Raw genomic sequence first — 21,553 nt, forward strand, 5'->3', positions numbered from 1 at the left:
TCAGAAGTGTCACTCTGTATGTTTCACTTCCCCAGCAGGGACAGATGATTAATAGTTCTTCCCCATTCACAGGGAGGTGGGGCGTGAGGCGATGATATGTAGATGTAAGATAAATGCTGTGCCATGTGTGTAGCTCAGATGAACTGAGAAAATTCCTGAGCTGGGCTTGTAGAGAGATGTGCAACAAGCAGCTTTCATCGATACTCACCCTCTTTAGCATGTGCGTTTTATTGATATTGCTGGTGGGCTGAACAAGAGCTGCTCTGCTTGGGACCAGCTTTATCACTTAGTTGAAGCCACATATCACAAGTATTTTTAAGACAAAGGTAGTCTTATTTTTGCACTGATTTCATTTTCTCAACAGAAGGTGGCTTTATACACTGACTTATTTTTGCTTCTTCATTTCAGGAAGTAGAATTTCTAGAGTGATGATTTCTTTAATAGCTATGACACAACCTCACAGAATTTCACCAAGCTCCTACCTCAGGCCAGCCTAAACCTTAGGTGAATTTGCCTAAGATAATGTGTAAGCTAAGCATCCTTTTGAGCTTTGAAGAAGTTATCCAAAGGCTCTTTGAAGAATGTTCCAACTGCAATTACCTCTTAAATATATTTTTATATAAATGAATACTGCCCTACAAAGCATGACAGAGAAAAAGAATTCAGGAGGAGAGATCAAAGGACAGGAAGAATAGTAAAATCTGACTTACAGAGGCTACAACTGAGAATAGGATAATCGAATAGGAATCAGTGTGGTGCATGAACATTCATGCCAAAGCTGCCTTGTTATGGTCCATGGGGCAATAATTTTCTGACATTTCTGGAAATATTAATGTGCTCAAAAACTTCCTGTGCTTTAACCCACAGGAATATTCCTCCTTTTTGTAACTGTGTTACAGTAATGAAAAGTTCCTTCAAACACACTTTTCAGCCAAGGCGTTATTTTGCCAGGTACTGTACAAGTGCACACAACTATATTTACACACAGAGAAACAGTCCTTCTCTCTAAGATAAATCTCTAAAGAATTTATCTTATAAACAAAGCAGAAAGGGTCTGTAAGAATCACTGTTTTGGAGACTATTAACTTTTGGCACTGGGACTTCTGAAGGAGTCACTGGGGAGATGCAGGTAGGATGAGGACCAGCACCTGGATCAGAGAATATGTAGAATCATAGAATAGTTAGGGTTGGAAAGGATCTTAAGATCATCAGGTTCCAACCCCCCCCCACCATGGGCAGGGACACCTCACACTAAACCATGTCACCCAAAGCTTCGTCCAACCTGGCCTTGAACACTGCCAGGGATGGAGCATTCACAACCTCCCTGGGAAACCCATTCTAGTGCCTCACCACCCTAACAGGAAAGAATTTCCTCCTTATATCCAATCTAAACTTCCCCTGTTTAAGTTTTAACCCATTACCCCTTGTCCTATCACTACATTCCCTAATGAAGAGTCCATCCCCACCATCCCTATAGAACCCCTTCAGATACTGGAAGGCTGCTATGAGGTCTCCACGCAGCCTTCTCTTCTCCAGGCTGAGCAGTCCCAACTTTCTCAGCCGATCTTCATACGGGAGGTGCTCCAGTCCCCTGATCATCCTTGTGGCCCTTCCCTGGACTTGTTCCAACAGTTCCATGTCCTTTTTATGTTATGGACACCAGAACTGCACACAATACTCCAAGTGAGGTCTCACAAGAGCAGAGTAGAGGGGCAGGATCACCTCCTTTCACCTGCTGGTCACGTTCCTTTTGATAACCACAATTCATGTCACAACAGGTCGGACCTTTCCATCGTAATGGCAATTCCTGCAAATATCTTTATCTGTTTATTTTCCTGAATGTCCCCTTCTTGTTGACCCAACAGACATTTTTCCAAAGTGAAGGTGAAATGAAGCTGATTTCCTCCAGAGATATCTTGACGTCTTGAGGAGGTCAGTCTGTTTCTGAAATGCTGCTTGTTCCCTCCAGGTGGGTTTACAGTCAGAGCTGAACGTATGACCTTCATCAACTCACCTTTCCAAGTATCCTTTCCCTTTCCTCATTCTGCCATCCTTGAGGATCTGGATGGCTCTGTCACGGGGCAGAAAGGAAGTCATCTCCTCCCTTCCACAGATGTCCTTGCGGTATCTTGCACAGCCAGTGCCAATTTCAGTCAAGCCTCTGGCGGCAGTGTTTGTGGCAGCGACCTTGTTTTCCACCGTATGTCTCTTCATTTGTAAGTAACCATTCCACTTACAAAAAGTTGGCATGGGTGTTGCTTGCTAATGTTGTATATTAAGCTGCTACCTCTGGACACAGTCCCAGGACTCCTGCTCCTCTGCTGGGGCCTAAACCAAGTTAAAAGCCTGAGCACTGGCATACATCAGCTCATGTTGTTGTCCATATGTTCTCTGGAGCTGGTTTTGTTCTGGCTACTTATTTTCTCACCCAGGCATGGTTTCAGACATAGCAGGAGGACTACCCCAGCTGGCAATTTGGATGTAGGCATCATGTTTTTAGGAAGGAACTTAGTTGCATAGACAGTTATGAGAATTATGCATGCCAGTTGGCCTCCAGGCCAGAGAACAGTCTTTGGCTTATTTTATTAATTTAGATACAGCTTCCCAAGTTTAATCTTTTTCTGATATTCTCAGCAATCTGCTTAACTTTCTTCCCTTGATATATTATCTATAGTCTTGATTGCTATCCATAGGTAATTCTGCCCATGTTAAGAGGGCCTTGAAGTGAAGGCTGTGGTGTGTTGCTATTTTGACACTCTCTGAATTACCAGGGGGATATAAACTGGCCTTTGCAAAAATAAAAGTCCAGCTCAAGGTAGACACTGATGCTCAAAGTGAGGTTGATGACCAAGCCCCAGACAATCAGAGATTTAGTGGACAAATTGCAAACTTTGCAGAAGGGCAAGGATCTCCTGGAGATGCTGTGTTAGATCTGGCATGTCACAGCAAAGTTTTTGGTTGCTTGGGACATCTGAAGCAACTACGTCTCTGTTTCTCTCATCTTTCTCTTAGGGATAGGTCAGCTGAATTACTTTTTGAGCTTCTACTGACGATACTTACTACAATGCTAATGACTGTAACAGCCATTTAGTCACTTAATGCATATTTAAACATTAGTAGGCATTTAGTTGTTTCAATCCTGAAATGAATGACAAGTTTTTCTTCTGCTGTCTTCTATACTGGGAAAATAAGACTTCTGCAAGGAAAGGGAGTGTTTTTCACATCTGTACATAAACATAGAATCATAGAATCGAGTAGGCTGGAAAAGACCTCTAAAGATCATCAAGTCCAGTCCCCAGCACTGCCAAGTCCACCACTAAACCATATCACTGGGGGCCTCATCTACATGATTATTGAACACTTCCAGAGATGGTGATTCCACCATCGCCCTGGGCAGCCTGTTCCAATGCCTGACCATTCTCTCTGTCAAGAAATACACGTACATTCAAGTCTGTCTTTTAGAATGAAGGCATCCTAATTTCAGCTGTTTATACTGGTAAAGGCTCGCAATGGTCCCTGGCATGATTTTGGTCCAGGACACCTATCCTACACCCAAGCAACTCATGAGCACAAGTTAGAGGAAAACATGACCCAAGGAACCCTTTCTTCTGAGGCCACTTAGATGTCCTCATGCTGTTTCGGAGGCTGGAGGAGTTTGATTGTATGGATGTGGCCAGACAATGACAGTTAGCCTCAAGGCTTGAAGACAAGTAATGACAATGGCTACCTTATCAGAAGAGGTGTAGCCACACATTTTATGAGTGTAGAAGACACAGTTTTTGTTGGAGAAGATGTCTGTTTTGATGGATATAGACACTTCAGAGTACATGTCCTTCATGGTATTTCTTCAGACTCCCAACAAATCATGTTTCCTGAAAGTCTGCAACAGAATGCCACTTTTCAATTTTTATTTTTTTATTTTTTTTTCCCTAGAGGGATAGAAAATGGATTTGGAGAGTTCATTCTCCTATTGGCATTTTGTCATATGCCACATTTGTAATAACCCAGTCCTGGGATGCAGATGGGTTTTTCCCATCAACTTTGGTGGCTGTGCAGTTCCCAGTTGCTGTCTCAGCTCACTTCTGTCACTGTTCTTGCCTACCCAAGGTAGACTTGTTCCTGCCTTTGCACAGCTGTCAGATGAAGGGATGCACTGTTCAGCCAAGTACTGTCACCACTTCTGTTACCCAGGGAGGACACTTGCATTTCCTGGCACAAAAAGAACAGGAGTGAAAAAGGCTTTTAGTGATCTAAGAAACACTCCTGCTTTTCTTCCTGTGCCCTGCTCAGAATTTCACTGTCTTTTTGAAGTAGAATTCCGAGCTATTATCAATTTTTTTTTGTTTCAGGCAGAAATCCTAAAGTGCTCTTTCAGAGAGCTGTTAATACCTCATGTCTGTTATAATATGTGCTTTAGAAAAAAGAGGAGAAAACCCCCAAATCTTCCCAAATAATAATTAAAAAAAAATAATCACTTGTTCCATTGAAGGGGAAAACTACAAAAATTTCAGCTACATGCAGGCTTTGCATCTGATTATTGTTTTTCATAATGAAAACAAAAGGCTGTGATAAATTAGAAGCTGGGAATTATTCTAATTTAACAAAAAGGGTACTGGGTAGAACAAGATACAACTGTGTTAGATGTCCTTCTGGACCAGTTATCCACGATGCTTGTGCAAATCCATTCCCTTTCTAGTTTGCGTTTACCTTGATCATATATGGACTACAAGGTCTTTGGGTTGATGCTATGAGAGTGGATGGATCTTCTCACAACATTCCTGTAGTGTGATTTGAGTCCCTTTAGGTACTACCACAATGCAAATTGTTATATAATTCAATTATCAGTTATCATATAATTATCAATTATCATACAATTAAATTACCAATTTTCAAAATTGTGGTATAATAATGTATGATAGCTACAGTATTCAATACACCTTGTTCCTCCTTGCATCAAAAGGTGGTTAAGTATGGAGTACAAACAGCTCATCTTCACCATTGCTTTTAAGGCTGTAAAGGTTTGAGCCCTGGCAGAAGTTTCATCTTCCCAGTAAATTGCTTAAGAGTTTTAGATTACTCATACCAATTACTTCTCAATGAACCTTTTATGTCAAGCAAGTACCCTCTCTTTCCCTTCTTTATTATTCATCTGCATGAGTTGGGAGTCAACTTAGATCAAAGACACTTGGCAATCCAAGTAGTAGAAACCAGCTGTTAGCTTATCCTCTTGAGGACTATATACTTAGCAGGGTAATCTGAGAGACCATGAGCATCCTCTCTGTGCTGCTTCCAGATCTTCTCTCCTGAGTAGCTCCTACCAGCCAAATCACCATCATGTTAAGTTGAAAAGCTGTCATCATGCAGCCAATAAATGCGGTGTGTCAGGGAGGGTTCTGTCATATGGACAGAGTTTCAGAATGGACTTGGTAGGGGGAATGAAAGTAGCTGGAGGGGATGAGGAATGAAAATCAATTAATAAAAGATTCATAGCTCAACTAGAGGATGAAGGGGTGGGGGAGAAATGAGAAAGGATGAATTTTGTCTAGATGTGTTTGAAGACTCTTCACAATAAAAAGGGAATAATTTAAGATTAAAGCAACAATACACGACTAGGAGCAATTGGCAGAGGTTGAGCAGAGACAATAAAGATAGGCAGGTGACAGGAACAATTTCCTAATTCTCTTGGAGTCATCTAATCTCAGTAAAAAGATGAATGTGATGTTACTTGCCTTTCTTCAGTTTCTGGTAAAGCAAAGAATTAAAAATTACTCTGGAAGAAATCTTTTTGTTGTGCTCTACCAGGCACTTGTCAGATCTGCAACTTCCTAGTTATACTTACCACTCATGGAAAGCTGCGTAGTCAGTAAAACAGGGGTGCTATCAAAACCAGGGGTGAAAAACAGATTACAAGCCTCTGAGACCAAGCTTTAAGCACTGAACCCACATTTGCTGATCACCAAAGTGATAGAGCAAGAACATCCTCATTCTGGTATAAAGTCACACTGTACAAGATTTCAGGCAAGATCAGTAAGACAAGTCTCATATCCTGTGCTCTCTCTTGGTCTAGAGTGTTGCATTCTCTGTGCTTCTCAATAAAAAGTGTGAGTCACCTGAGATGGTAGGTTTTTCACTTCTCCTTGAGTTTTCAGGTATGGACTTAGAAGCTGAGCAAGTAATGGATTTTGAAAGGGGAGTCATTCCCTGACCCTGAAAGCAACTGACAAGGCTTAGCCATAGCCATGTTATTAACTTTCTTAGCCCACAAAACGTCAGTGAAGTTGTATCATTGCTAACTTTTAGGAAGGATCTCCTGTTTGGAAGCTGAGATAGGTATCTCTGTTTTCTGGGAAATGGAAAATGAAAATCCATTTCTAAGCTTGCATTTCTGTAACGAAAGCCTTTTTCATATAGTCCAGTTGAAAGTTAAACTAATGTGTCACGTAAGCACCCTTTAAAGAGGGTTTTTATGTCTTTTAAAGATGTAATTGAAGCTTATAAAAGTCTTTATAAATTTATATGTGAGAAAGTTATTGAGTAGTCTGAAGAACAGCTTATGCCATGGCACTGCACAGCATGGCTGCAGGCTAGATACAGCTGCTCAAAATGCCACTGCTGCCCATATTATCATGAAACTATGAATCTCTATTAATATTAAAACAAATTTTCATTAAAAATTTGTCATAACATGATTAAGTGACTTTAAAAGTTTCTTCACATTATGCATAATTTTTACAAGAGGAGAGCATTAGAATAATTGGCAGCCAGGCAGCACCTTGCGGCAAAGGGGACTCCAAACACTTTGCCACTGCGCACACCAGAAGGAAGTTTGTCTCTTGTTCCCTTTCATTTGCTTTCCCCTTCTCACTGTAGAAACCTGGGACTTGCTCAGCACCAGTCCTGAGCTAAAGCCTTTTATTGCTTCCCTCTTCTCTAGTCTGCTGCAGAGGAAAAGATTAACTTTCTTCTTTATAGCCTTAGTTCTTAAATCTGGTCTAATATCCTCTCCTGTAGTGCATGCATTCAGTTGCTGCAAACCCAGCCGCTGCTGATGGGTTACTGTGAAAAGAATAGCATACCCCCTACCTCTGTGTCTTTGAGTCTTGAAGGGAGTTCAAATGGTTACTCTAGTTTTGCTTTTCCTTTGATATTTACTTACTGTGGTGCCTTCTGATGAACATCCACCTGCTGTGAAGCACCCTTACAATTGTACGTCTTCTCTCAATTTGTACATGCTCAGTTGCTTTCTGAGCTCTTTGCTTGTGTATACTCCCTGTGTACATGACTGTATTCACACACGGGACAGCTTACACGTGCACTTGGCATCATAACTCAGCCCTCTCAGGGCTCCTGTGGCATAACGTGGAAAGCAAATATTAAATCACTGGCTGTTGACTGTCCAGTTAACCAACACATCAGATAAACTTCTGAGGTTCAGCTCTTGCTGTTCTATATTGCTGGCATTTGTGACATCCCACCAAAGCAGCCAAGAGAGATTTAGTTCCCCATGGAGGACCCCTTTCCATTTACCCTGCAATCTGGAGTATTTGCAGCCAAGCCAGATCCTGCACAAGCTTATGAGTATACAAGATGTTTCCCCAACCCTTTCCCCTCAGATTGTAAGGGTTCATAATACAAACCAGATTTGAATTATATCTTTGGTCCCTCAACAAAGATACATACATTTACTGAAAACAGCTGAAAGTTCTTTATTCTTGGCAATTAAAATAAAATAAACTGGGTTTGGGCCTAGCATCAAACCTGTAAAGTGTTTGGTATGGTCATAATTTGGAATTAACCTCCATTTGTCCAAAACCAAATAGGATTGCTGATATAAACATTTGGTGTTCCATTTGAAGTTTGATGCTATATTGTTTCCTGTTTTACAAGAGGGATAATCATTATTGATTATTACACAAATGCATCAAATATAAAACATTTAGAGCTAAACACAGCACCTGCCTTCATACACAGAGATATGGACCCTTAGGATAAGTAAGTTAATGGTAAACATAAACAGGAGAGTTAATATTTGTTCTACTTGCTGTTGATTGGTTTAACAAATCCTTCGTGGCCCATCCATGTTGTGCAGTTCTGTACAACGCACTTGAGCTAAATTACATAACAGTTTATACAATCACTATTGGTAAACTGTGGCTCAGAGTGTAAAGTCCTATTCAGCAACCCTGCCATATTTCTAAAGCAAATTGCTCCTTAATTGAAACCTCCTTCAATATAAAAATACAGCCTTTTCAGTGAGTCATCCTTTTTTTTTTCCCCTTACAGTTTGTAAAGGCTTCCAGCAGTTTAAAGTGAGGGTTAATTTTGCATTAAGACCATTGCCTCCTAGTTTCTTTCAAATAAAGCCAGGGGAAGTTCAGGGGAAGGCTCTTTCCTCAGATAATGAAGCTCTCCATGTTAATGATGCATGCAGGCTCCCTCAGATCCTCTGAATTAGAAATACTCCTGTGTGCAAGCACTACTCTGCTTCATTAACATTAAAGAGAGGTAGATTGGTGGCTATTTAGGGCACAGTGAAATCACTGGCTATTTAGGGCAAATGGAAACGGTGCTAATTGTGGCTGGTAATTCCATTTGTAGGGTACTTGCATTTTGGTGGCTGTTTGGCATAGAAGTGAAAGAAAAAAGCACACTGACATCCTTTCAATGTAGTCTGAGGCTCATTGTTGCCAGTTAACTTCTAAAATGATATGCAAAGTTTTTCAGGTTCCCCAAATGTTTGTTTTGGTGTGCTTGCACTCTACCAGGAGCATGGTATGTGTCTGTGGGTGGCAGCACCTCAAACAGAGCATATAAAAGGCAAGGAGACAGCATTCCTGGGTAAGAAATTTTAGGCTATGATACCTCCTGCTCTGTTTACTTTGTGGGTCATGAGCAAACTTCCAAGTGAAGGGCAAAGAATCCAGACTATCATGGTACAAAAGCAGGCAAAGACTTCTTCCTCAGAAAGACTTTCTGGCGCTAAATAAATGTCATTTTCAAACAAAAAATTCTCAAGCGAAGACTCCCTGCCTATCTCAAAGACTGACAACAATTAACTTAAAAAGAAAGTTGGTAGCATCTGAAGCTGTCAAAAGTCTATCATAGCTTTGAAGTCTAGGGAGAAAGGACATGATGCAGAGGATTCTCTATCCTCTCTCCACCTGGCTAAACACAGTGACTGAAAGGATATGGGGCAGTGGCAACAAGATCGTGCCCAGCACAGCAGGCACATAACTACCCCACCTTCTAAGGTACCCTTGCACAATAGGTATGAGGCTGTGCAGATGGAACCAAACATTCATGAGGACGATGGTTCATCGAGAATGGACTTCTCACCAAGGTTAAATCAAAGAGAAAGTCTAGAAGGCCAATAGCATCCTGGCTTGTATCAGTAATGGTGTGGCCAGCCGGACTAAGGAAGTGAATTTAAAACTTCTTGGAACAGGCCCCTGAGAAAAGTGATTAAAAGTGTCTCATCAGACTTCTCCAGTGATGAAGAGTAAAATGAGTAAAGAACTCATCCCCAAAAACGCACACGGATTTACTTTGCACAGAGGATGGGTTCGGGTCTCTGTCACTTGCCATGGCAATGTGCACCTTTGTAACACAGTAACACAATTTCTGATGTGCAGGAGAGTTTAATGTTATACCACATAATGTGTGGTGTGCTTCTGCTGCTAGAAATGTTTTCCTGAATACCTGCGCAGGTGCTGATAAGTGTGTCAGTAATGTACTTGCTGTCATTTACCTGCTTAATTAGCCGCCTAATATCGTGGTCCAGTTAATGTCTATAAGAGGAGGTTTATTAGTAGTATGAAAGCTGTTTAAGCTTTATAAACTCCTTCCAGTCAGATTCATTGGTCTGCCAATATCATCTGGTTGAGTAATTCGTTGCTGAGTCACACTTCTGTTTGCTGTTGCTGTTTCTCAGCTGAATGTTTCTGGATAACCAGAAAGTCCTTTTCCAAACTGACAGCCTCCAAAACCCCAACACAGAACTGATTGTAAAAGACTAAAAAATACGTTCAAGCCGTCCTTGTCCAATATAACTGCTGTTGTAACCGCGCGTTGTCTTCAAAACAGCAAGGGGAAAAACAACTAAAAATTGCAAATGCAAACAGGCACATTGACAAGATGACATGGGTTTTAGCACTGTCTGTTTTGGGTAAGTAAGCCATATGCTCTCTGGAGGGTTTTATAATATGCTTAGATGTCTAACTGTAAGGTAATATTCCACTATTTAGAAATATAATTTTAGATGAAATTTTTGACTGCACAAATGTGATGGAGGAATCAGAAAACTATCAAATTTCATGAAGATAAAGATCCTAAAAGTTGAACCTGAGGCTCAGCAGTCTGGTGTATGGGAAAATACTCTGACAGTGTAGGAGATGATACCCTGGCTGTTGGCACTGTTCTGGTTTGCATAGGCTTTGCTCCTCTGTGCCTTTATTCCTCCAAATTTTGTCTCTCTTTTTTGGTACTTCAGGCAGATATTGTTTCTTTGTAAAGAACCACACAAATGAAGTTATATTCTGAGAAAAAGTCAGCATATACTGCTGTAATTCAAATAAAAAACAGAACTGTAAAGTTTGAAAATGACAGAGTTCAGTGCAAAAATGTGATTATACTTTTTTCCTCTAGAAAAGAGGCTCCAGACATTCCTTATAATTTAACTGTGACCGACAGTAGGAATAAGACAACCACAGTCAATTATGTCCCTGATACTTTATCAAACCTGTATGGCTGGATGGTTCTCCTCTTGGATAAAGAGACTTACACATTGGCATTTGACAATCCTTTGGTCAGCAAACAGCTCCAGGTAACACGAGAACTTTTATTTTTAGTTTAAAAAATATGTTTGGAAAAGATAATAATGCACTGAGAAAATCTCTATATATTTATTGTCAAGACTTAGGTATGATGACCTAGTCCCTGAAGGTCTCAGTAGTAACTTGGAGAGGGAAAAGAATTTTGGACATCTTAGGTGAAGGTTCAGTGTGGTGCTTAGGAATCCCCAAAAAAGTTTTACTACATGACAACATATTGAAACATGTTTTTTTTTTTTAGAAGACATTGTTCTTCTGCAACTTTCAAAGGTGATGAGGGGAGTTGATTTTTTCTACATTCACTATCACCTTCTGCTTAATTTTGCATTTTTCTTCCATGTTTCCAACATGCATTTTGCAAAAGAGTGTGTTGACTGTGAGAACCACCCTCTCTTTATCCCTTCATAAGGCACTCCAATCACAGACAAAGACATGTTTATTTTATTTCCCTCTTCTCTAGTATTCAGTGACATTTAGCAACTTCATGACTGGGAATTATGTGCTGGTAGAACACAAAGATCTTCCTGCAAATCCTGAGGTTGTGGTGTCCTGTGGAATAAGGACTGGGCAGCCACTGCAATCTCTGCCTTCGTACGGGCATCACAGGAGCTGTGACTGGTATCTTGACAGCAGACTGAGGAAGCTAACCTATCTGGGTAAGTGCAATGAGAGTAATTCAATGTACCTTTCTGTTCAAGAACTTTGACAGAGCTGATGTCTTTTAAATTTAAATCTCTAAACTGCACAAGGCCTTAGACACAAGGCCATCTTTCAATAGCCTTTCAATAGTGAGAAGTCCTTCAAAAAGATCAAGCAAATGGAAAATGTAGGCACATCAGGTCCATCTGTATCTGGTCTATCTGGTGCTTGATCTATCAACAAAAGGATTGTTTCATAAATAGTAGTTGGGGTGACATCAGTTGCATTTGAATTGGTGTTTTGGAGAGGTAAAGGCACTAAATTCCACTAATGATCTCTGTTGTCAGCTGGCCCTACATCACATGTATCATTAATAAATCATGTGCAATCTATCTAGGCTGGGTCCACTGAAGACAATGGGATTACTGGGTGAGAATTTTTCATATGACTGTAAGCTTCCAAAGATGCCATAAGCCTTTATATTTGAGAATGTTGGCTTTGTACACTAGATCATGAAGTGTGATGATCATTTTTTTAAAGAAGATCTGATATTTATTGATATCTATTCAAGTTTTGTTTATTTTTTTTAATTTAGAATATTTTCCACAATTTTCACTGTCAAAAAAAAATAATTTTACAAGGGTCTAAATTCTGTATGTAAAGGTAATGGTTGTTACCATTATAAATAATAGTGAAATCAGGAATCACAAAAACATTTCAGTGTCTTTGAGAAGGATAGCTTATTCTTCATGACTGTCACATGGGGAAGTTGAAATATAAAGATACTGATTTTCACAGTAACAGAAAATATAGTCATTGATCTAATCCATTAGTTTTAATGAATTTCTCTTGATTTGCACTGATGAGATGGCATACAAATGGCTTTCTCATGTAGGAGATCTGTAGGTAGTTAACAACTAGAACAATCAGTGGGACAGTGGAGAGAAAAACATGGCTGAAATGAGGGCAGGCAATCCACTGAGCTTAGTCTGACAACTATGAAAATCACCCAGTGTCCATCTGAGGAGAAACAGAGAAGCCCATGCCTTAACCTCAGTCTAAGGGTCACACTTGCTGCATCCATCCCCAGTCCTGGGGCTAATAGGAATTGCACAGCTCGTGTCCATACAACTGAACATTTTATTTCTCAAAACAAGCTGGATGTACCCAGGTTTCAGATTAGGAAAGGTCCCTGCCCTGCGTTAACTCCCAAACTATAATGGTCACCACATGGGACAATCCACTGATCTGGGCCGAAGCTGTGACAGCAACTTGACCAGCAGTATAGCTATGTAGATTATTGGGTTCCTGGTCTTAATTCCATGTCCTGGCTCTGTTTAGATATAGTACAGGAATAGACTGGCTCACCCAAGATCATGAATTATTTACAAATAACAGTATAAATTTGTACTTTTGAATATAAAAGTCAGCTGCTTTTCAGTTTGTGTATCCTGAATTGCACTTTCATAAATAAAGCAGCATGGGAAAGCTAAGAATATGACACCTATATCTTGACCTCTTACTACTGTTGAAAGTAGAGGAGATGACATTCTTGGAAAGACTGGAAGTGATCTGGCCAGCATATGTCACTCTTGCTGCGTGGATTATTTCTTGTCCTTCTCTTTCCTTTCATCTTGATTTCATTACATGAAGAGGTCATTGTTTCTCATTTTAATACAGAAATAATCATCCAAAGTACATGAGGGGATATTTATGAAAACATTTAGCATGTATAATTCATACTGTGAACATTTTCAGCAAGGAATTTCATAGCAATGAGATCAATAACTCAGTGTCGGGTACCAAATATCTGACGCTGTTGGTGAGTTAAAAGTCTGAAACAAAGCAAGTAGATTCCTAGCCCTGGTGTGCCAGTTAATTTCTCTCCTAATCTCCTCTGTGCAGGCTGAGAGTGTGAGGATAATTAGCCATCAGAGCAGACTCATGGCATGTGGTGGACTTTCCATCACTCAGAGTCCTTAGATGATGTTTGGCCGTCTTTTCAGAGATATATTCTCCAGCTCTACGAGAAGCTATTAGAAACCTCATGAGGCAAGATTCATGCTCCATAGGAGGTCAGAGAAAGCTGCCACAATAGTCCCTTCTGGCCTTAAAAACCCACCAGTCCACCCACCGACCTGGAGAGGACAATGCTTGAAGATCTGGCCTTCAGAATGGGTTCTCATCTAGCTCTACAAGCTGTTTTTTTAGTATTATTTTTTATTTACATTTAACTATATGAAATAATTACCCAACTAATTAATCCCATTTACAAGCTTTGTCGGATTCTTCAGCTGTCAGTCATGCCCAAGCCTGGGGCCGGCGTTAAGTCTCAGCTCCCTCCTTCATCTGACTTGGTCTCCATGACTACAGGCTGCATCTGCTGACACCCCACTCTCTATTTACTGCTTAATTAAGAATTTCACGCTCAGCCCTTATCTGCTGCTAAGAACAAGAACACACTGTTAAGAAACTCCAAATTTAGGCTGCTGCACAAGGAAAGCCTTTCTTGTTGTCCTGACTGTGTGGAGCCTCTTTAACTACCCTCTTGGCAACTGCGCTGCCACCCTTCAATCAAAAATCATTAAATGGGGCAGAGATAATGAGCATGTAGCATATCAAAAGGAGGATGTTTGCTTGGGCTGAGGAGGAAAAGCTGTAAGGGCCTATAAGCAGCCACCACTTCAAAGGGAGAAGGGGCTGATAAAGAGTCATTTGTTCCTGTTTGACTTATGTAAAAGGTCTGGTATGTTGGAGTCCCGTCTAGCAGACGCGGGTCCCCCCTCTCTTTGCTCGTGTGTCAGCAGTCAGGCAGCTGGGCGCAAACAGCATCAGCCCAAGCATATAATCACTTGACTCCATGCCGACAATGGGCACTTGTAGGGGGTGGCAGAGGGAGGGCTGGGGAACAATGGGGAGACAATTATTGCAGCTGCTCGGGAGGGCCATAATTCTTCCTTCAGAAAGTAGCTGGCTCTTGCTGGGTGGAGGGGAGAGCTCGAGCGTATTAGTCATCCTTCAACTTTTCGAAGCACTTCGCCCTGCCGGTGGGGTTTCGACAGCTGCTGGTGTACCACCTCTTTCCTATAATTGTACATTCTGGCAGGGGTCAACTTACTTTTGACCCCCTGCTTTTGTGCCCATCAGAAAGCCTTTTAGGGCAAACTGTGGGGAAGTGGCAGGGTGCATTACATCCAAAATTAACATCGGTATCAGATGCCAGCTCATTCACAAACAGGCTCCTGAATTCACACAGCCTTTTGCTTAGGCCTGCATGGGGGAAAAAAAAGGGGGAGAAGGGGAGGGAAAGCCCCATGACTGAGAAGATACTATTATTCAAATGAAACAGGCAGCTGAATGAAGCCACCTTGGCCAGCAGTTTGAGTCAGGCTCAGGCTTTCTCCATGCCCCCTTCCATACAGAATTGCCTAGCATCATGCAAATGTTTGTTTATCATTGCGGGAGGAAAAAATGTCTGTCTAATACAAAAGGCTAGAAAATGTACCGTATGTAGGGGATTAAAAGAGTTAAGTTGCCCTGACGCTTTGCATGCTTGCAGTTTTGTAAGTTAGGCTTCAGCATGGGACAGTGCTGGGGATGCAGAATGGAGAGAAATAATTGTGACAGAGAATGTTTCTGCTTTGTTGGTTACCTGCACAATAATCCTGTTAATGCAGGTATGCACAGCTACCTACATACATGAAAAACTATTAATCAACCCTTTGAAAATAATGTTCTCAGACCTTTTTAAAGGAATTGTCATTGAAGGACAGATAGCTCCATGTCCCTCCTGGATGCTGGGTGAAGGGGAGGTGAGGAAACTTGAGGCATCCCATGCCAGTCATTTCTACATCATCAACTTTGCTTTGACATTATTGTCTTCATAGAATCATCCTGATTTTCTCTGGGGCACCCTATGTCTTGAGAGAAGTATTCCTCAAAGGTCACTGGATGGGGCCTGAGATTGCTGTGTGGCTCTGTGAAACACTGAAACATGACTCAAACATGTTTCAGGAGAGAGGTCCTAACATGATGTGACCATCCTGAATCAAAAAACCCGAACTTACTGAAACAAGGGAGGTGGAAATAAAGTCACACTGGGACATCTGGGATGTTTTTAGGAGAAATATCCTGTGTAAATTGCAATAATAACATTATGAGCTTTTTAAGTCTGTTACAAATATGAGCATATGGTGCCACAGCATGGTACTGCTTCTTGGTTAAGATCTCTGGGCAATAGTGGAGTTGGCTAAAAACCAGAGAGGCATTGTTTCCCTTTTGTTCATTTTTTAAATGTTTAAACCATTTTCTTTTGGAATGAAACAAAGTTTTGGCTTTGTTTCCAGATTTCTCTTGGTGGGTTTTTTTTCTGAAACTGAAGTGATGGACACAAACATTATTGAAAACATCACTGAAAGGATTATCAAACTTTCTATTTATCCCAAACACATTTTTCAGTAGACAAAACTTTTATGGAGATGGGTCATCCTGCTGACTTTGCTCAGGCTGCTCATGTGTGAGATGTTAAGAGGGCCTGAGGCTCAACCTCATATTACTCCTGTGCCAGAAGCCAGTTTACAGTTTCCATAGTTCTTATAAAAAAAAAAAAAGAATTATTACATTTATTGTCTTTTCTAAATTCCTAAAGAATAATCTTACTTCCAATACAGTCTGTGGGTTTCTGTAATTGCTTTGTGTAACAGAAAAAACAGGTCCTTAAGAATGTTTGTTTCTAATATTAAAATACACAAAATAAACAAACAAAGATATTTTCTACAGCCTTATTGCTAAGGGGAAAAGGAGAATCCTGGGACGAAGACCTAAAGAATGGAATTAATTTGATACAGAGGACTGGTTGTACAGGCATGAGTCTCTTCTTCCATCTAACTAAACCTCATCCTGTATCAGTTGTTTCAGAAAGTTGGTTGACCAGATGTGGGCAGTGGCCTCCATGAAATGAAATGTCAGTTCTTAGCAAAAAGGTGTCCTTTGTAACAGTCACAAAGAGAAAAATCAGCCTTCTCCTGGTGGATGTGCTCCTCTCCTTCTGGCATAGCAGCAGAGACAGCAGAGAATGTAGCAGTCACAGAAATAAAGTGATGAAATAAGGTGCTTGGTGACAGCCAACATGGCTTCACTAAGGGGAAATCCTGCCTGACCAATTTGGTAGCCTTCTATAATGAGGCTATAGAAATGATGGACAGCGGTAGAGCAGTTGATGTCATCTACCTGGATTTCTGGAAAGTGCTAGACACTGTCCCACACGACATTCTTGTCTCTAAACTGGAGAGACATCAATTTGATAGGTGGACCACGCAGTTGATAAAGAACTGGCTGGATGACCACATGCAAAGAGTTGTGGTCAATGGCTCAAAGTCTGGCTAAAGACCAGTAACGAGTGGTGTCCCTCAGGGACTGGTGTTGGGACCAGTCTTGTTCAACATCTTTGTTGGTGACATGGACAGTGGGATTGTGTGTGCCCTCAGCAAGTTTGCTGAAGACACCAAGCTGTGTGGTTCAGTTGATACACTGGAGGGAAGGAATGCCATCCAAAGGGACCTTGACATGCTTGTGAGGTGGGCTGATGCCAACCTCATGAAGTTTAACCATGCCAAGTGCAAGGTCGTCCACCTGGGTCGGAGCAATCCCAGACACAGCTACAGGCTGGGCAGAGAAGAGATTCAGAGCAACCCTGTCGAGAAGGACTTGGGGGTGCTGATCGATGAGAAAATGAACATGAGCCAGCTTCAGTATGTGCTCGCAGCCCAGAAAGCCAACCGTATCCTGGGCTTCATCAGAAGGAGTGTGACCAGCAGGTCAAAGGAGGTGATCCTGCCCCTCTACTCTGCTCTTGTGAGACCTCACTTGGAGTATTGTGTGCAGTTCTGGTGTCCTCAACATAAAAAGGACATGGATCTGTTGGAACAAGTCCAGAGGAGGCCACGAGAATGATCAGGGGACTGGAGCACCTCCCATATGAAGACAGGCTGAGAAAGTTGGGGCTTTTCAGCCTGGAGAAGAGAAGGCTGCGTGGAGACCTCATAGCATCCTTCCAGTATCTGAAGGAGGCTTATAAGGATGGTGGGGAGTACTCTTCATTAGGGACTGTAGTGATAGGATAAGAGGTAATGAGTTAAAACTTAAACAGGGGAAGTTTAGATTGGATATAAGGAGGAAATTCTTTCCTGTTAAGGTGGTGAGGCACTGGAATGGGTTTCCCAGGGAGGTTGTGAATGCTCCATCCCTGGTGGTGTTCAAGGCCAGGTTGGACAGAGCCTTGGGTGACATGGCTTAGTGTGAGGTGTCCCTGCCCATGGCAAGGGGGTTGGAATTAGATGATCTTGAGGTCCTTTCCAACCCTAACTATTATATGATTCTATAAATAACCTTATAATCCTGTCAGCGATGGACTTTCAACTATGTGATCTCTGCAGGAAGAATTTCATGTCTTCACCTCTGCTCCTGTAAATATTAATCAGCTGTAGGCAAGAATCTGTGGCCATTAGCTCAAATCTTTTTCTTTTTACATCTCTTCTCATTTCAGTGTCCCCATAACACCATATTTATTAGTAGCACCTGTAACAGATCCTGGTAGAGGATGACAAAATGACCTACCCCAGGTTCTCCAGTTTCCAGAGGTGTATCTCACTGTGTTGTTGATTGTGTTGTCTAAAAGTTTTGATTTCCCTGTGATGTATGTTAGCCCAATTGATGTTAAATAGCATGGAGTTGCTTGTTATTTGTAAGTCAGGCTATTGGAGCCATTTATCCTAGTTTCAGCCCTTCCTAATATCCAGAGGCAAAATTCCCAGTCACTGCAAAGCTGATAAAAGATTAAGTTGCTCCTCCTTCATGTTCACTCAAGGAGCCCTGAACCAGAAGAAAGTTATCCGGACTATTGTCAAGAAGGCCGATATTTATGATTCACAACCCAAACATCCAGGAAGAGCTGTAATAAGACAGAAAATTGATGAGCCTTATAAAAGGTTTTATACAACTAAACCCTGGAGCCTTATAACTACATTTTGTGAAGAGTCACCTTAATTCAATGTTTACTAATGACATCCTTTGTCTATATTGCCTGTATCTCTTCCTGTCCTGTACAGAAACAACGATAACATACTCGGCAGCAAAACAAAAAAATCAGAAGGTCTATGTCTCTGTAATCTTGATTATTCTCAAGGCCTCTATCGCTCCTGCTTTGATCAGCTTTTTGGAGTATTTCTGGGAAATTGCAACCAAAGGCTACTGATTCCAAACTGTTTTACTTTACACTCATGGAAATAAGTAATTGTGAAAGTTGCAGGGCTATGGAGAATTCAGGCCCCAATTCCTGCACTTGTAGGAGAATATAAATGACTTATAATGGTTTGAATTGCCATGCTCTGGTAATTGTTTGACACTTCAGATACGAGAAACTTTAATCCTTGCCCTGACTAGGGACATGACTGTACTAAGTCCTAATGTTTCCTTTCTTCACTCTGTAAGGGGACTGAACCCCTTTATGAAGTCTATATAGAATTTTGATCAATTTTTATGTCCCTTCAGGATTTCATTAGAACAGCTTTTCTCTGAACAATACAGACATTCTTAATTAGATGACTGCACTGTAGTGCCTGCAAAAAAATCCCACAAACCTGAGAAAATACATTTATTAGAAAAAAAGACAATGTCAGGGCTCCATTCTCTCACTTTTTCTAGACTGATATAACACCTTTGACTCCTGTTTTGCCCTACCATAAGTGAGAAGGAAGGCCACTATAATCATAAAGTACACATACAGGAGTATTGTCCGAAAGCCACATGAACTCTCTGTCAAAGACTTTAAAATAGCATCTTCATGTCATTCTTTCTCCTCAGAGGTTCACCTTGTGGCCAATCAAAGATATGATGCTGTTCAGTTTGAGCTCTATGGGATGATTTGGGGCATATTGGCTTGACTGATATATGTATCAGACCACAGCTACTGTTGGGAGAGAAGGTGCTGCTGAAGAACAGGGCTAAGACACCTGATTACTAATTAATCAGACATAAGAAAAACCTCATGGAATCCGTTTCTATTTAATTAAGGAAACCTCATTTGGCACAGGAGCATATGCTGCTAATCCAATTGAGTGCTTTCAACTGACATCAAATAGTAATTATCAGAAAGAATCAAGTTTTTTGATTATTCATACTAATTTATTGAACACTTAAAATTAATGAACCTCAGTTATTTTAAATTTGCTCAGTTGCACTGGGAGAAAAAAAAGGAGGTAGGGAAGGATGGTTTTCACAATTTAAAAGTACAGAGACTTGTTTAAAGATGAGTAAGTAAATTACAATATGACATGAAATCCCATCAGTGGGTTGATACACATGTAGGGAAGTTCCTGGCGTGTTCTGGAACTCAGGAAATTTCTGACAATGGCTTCATTTATACTATTCCTTTACACCCAAAACATATTCCAGTTACATTTTTGGATCACTATAAGGGGTTCAGCAGTGGCCAGATTTATCTGTTTGTCAGAGTGTTTCTATTTTAACCTACTGTTGTTCCAGTCGAGTGACTGAAAGGAAATGCCTTTATATGCCACTGGAGAAGAAGAGGAGCTAGCCTTTTAGCTGGGTCTGAAGCAGTTTTGTCCTGCTCCTCTTAGTTAGATTTGCATTATCCTGGCCCTTCTCCTGCTGGCAGTATATTGGCACAAAGGTTGCAACTGTGATAATTACTTCTGACCTCTTTTCACAGTGGAGAACACAGGGTCCCTGTCTTCAGTCTGTAAGTCTGACTAATTAAAGCAACTCTTTCAGATACCAGATTTTTTGGGGAAAAAAAGTCAAAAGCAAACTACAAAACAAAAGCTGTAATTTGCTGTTTGAGCCAGTTAATACATTATGCATTCAATGGTGTGATATCACTTGTTTTAGTAGAACTGCTGTGGATTTATAGTGGGATAAATGAGATTTGCATTCCAGCCTAGAATTTCTGATTCTTGAATGTTTTCTTTTAGCTGTTTCTAATGAGTTGTCTTGAGACTCTCCATATCTGTAAATTACAATATGTTTGCTTAATCCCTTCTCAAAGTACAAAAAAGACAAAGATGCCTAGAAACCATGCATAGTTGCTCTTAAAAAATATGCTTATTAGAAAGGTAAAATGTCATCAGAAAATCATGTGTAGCAATTGATTTACTATGATTTTTTGTGTGTATGTTTATTTGCAAGGACTTGCCGTAACTCCCTAAAATTCTCTGTGTTCAGTCACAGGAGCTGACTTAATTCAGGTCACGCTGAAACAGAAGGAAAGAGTGGCTTTACCAACCCCAGGTGCGTGACAGTCTATGTCTGAAAGGCTTGGTCTGGTACTCACACCATTTCCTTTTTACTACTCTTTCAGAAATAGATTGTTATTTTTCACTTCAGTATTTCATACATCTATCAACCCAACAGGGGTTCTTGTAATTCATTTAAGCATTTCATTGAGCAATATCTACCATTGCTCAAGATAAATGTGTTATCCCACAGTATAAAAGACTATAAACTTTTGCTAAGAAATACCATAGCAGATCAGAAAGGTCATGGAGAATGTAAGACTATTGTGTATTTTAGTGCTCCATAGTGATCTTAGTGTAATAGTCTGACATTACTGCACAGTTACATGTCTAATCAGGAAGAAAAATACACAAGAGACAAGGGAGACCTCCAATATTTGGTCTTAGTTTTATACCTGCCTTACTGTGTATGAACAACAATAATAATTCATGTGTCAACAGGGTTTATGTACCTTTTTGCAGGGTGTTTCCACTGAACAAACACATAATGAAAAGACAGACTCATCCTTAAGCTACACTTGGGTTTTTTATCCCTGTGTTTTTCTGTGCTGGTAATGGAGGGTTTTTCTGCTCCACAGTGTTACTGAGCTGGGTCTAGCCCCTAACACTTAGGCATGAGCTTGCTCCTGTGTTTTCAATACCTAAGGAAGCCCTCCTCAAGAAAAGAAATGCCAGAATTTCCTTTAGTGCTAGGACAGAAGTAGGTGCTTGTAGAGGCCTCCAGAGGGAGGCCCTGCCTGCGTTAGTTTTGAGCTTACTAAACAGAGTGAA

General features: G+C 40.8%; 1 protein-coding gene across 5 annotated transcripts in view; it reads left to right on the forward strand.

The window, feature by feature from the left end:
• PKHD1 (PKHD1 ciliary IPT domain containing fibrocystin/polyductin) overlaps window positions 1–21,553 on the forward strand; it is a 251,034-nt gene that overhangs the window by 135,118 nt on the left and 94,363 nt on the right. For all 5 annotated transcript variants that reach the window (XM_061372231.1, XM_061372233.1, XM_061372234.1 and 2 more), the window contains exons 47-50: window positions 1,970–2,216; window positions 10,645–10,822; window positions 11,290–11,485; window positions 20,712–20,777. In XM_061372231.1, coding sequence (XP_061228215.1) covers window positions 1,970–2,216; window positions 10,645–10,822; window positions 11,290–11,485; window positions 20,712–20,777 — 687 coding nt within the window. The remainder of the gene's footprint in view (window positions 1–1,969; window positions 2,217–10,644; window positions 10,823–11,289; window positions 11,486–20,711; window positions 20,778–21,553) is intronic.

The sequence above is a fragment of the Neopsephotus bourkii genome, unplaced genomic scaffold (assembly GCF_033783945.1).
Source record: "Neopsephotus bourkii isolate Nb327-2 ecotype Australia unplaced genomic scaffold, CSIRO-AGI_Nbou_v1 NB_1600, whole genome shotgun sequence".
Lineage (NCBI taxonomy): Eukaryota > Metazoa > Chordata > Aves > Psittaciformes > Psittacidae > Neopsephotus > Neopsephotus bourkii.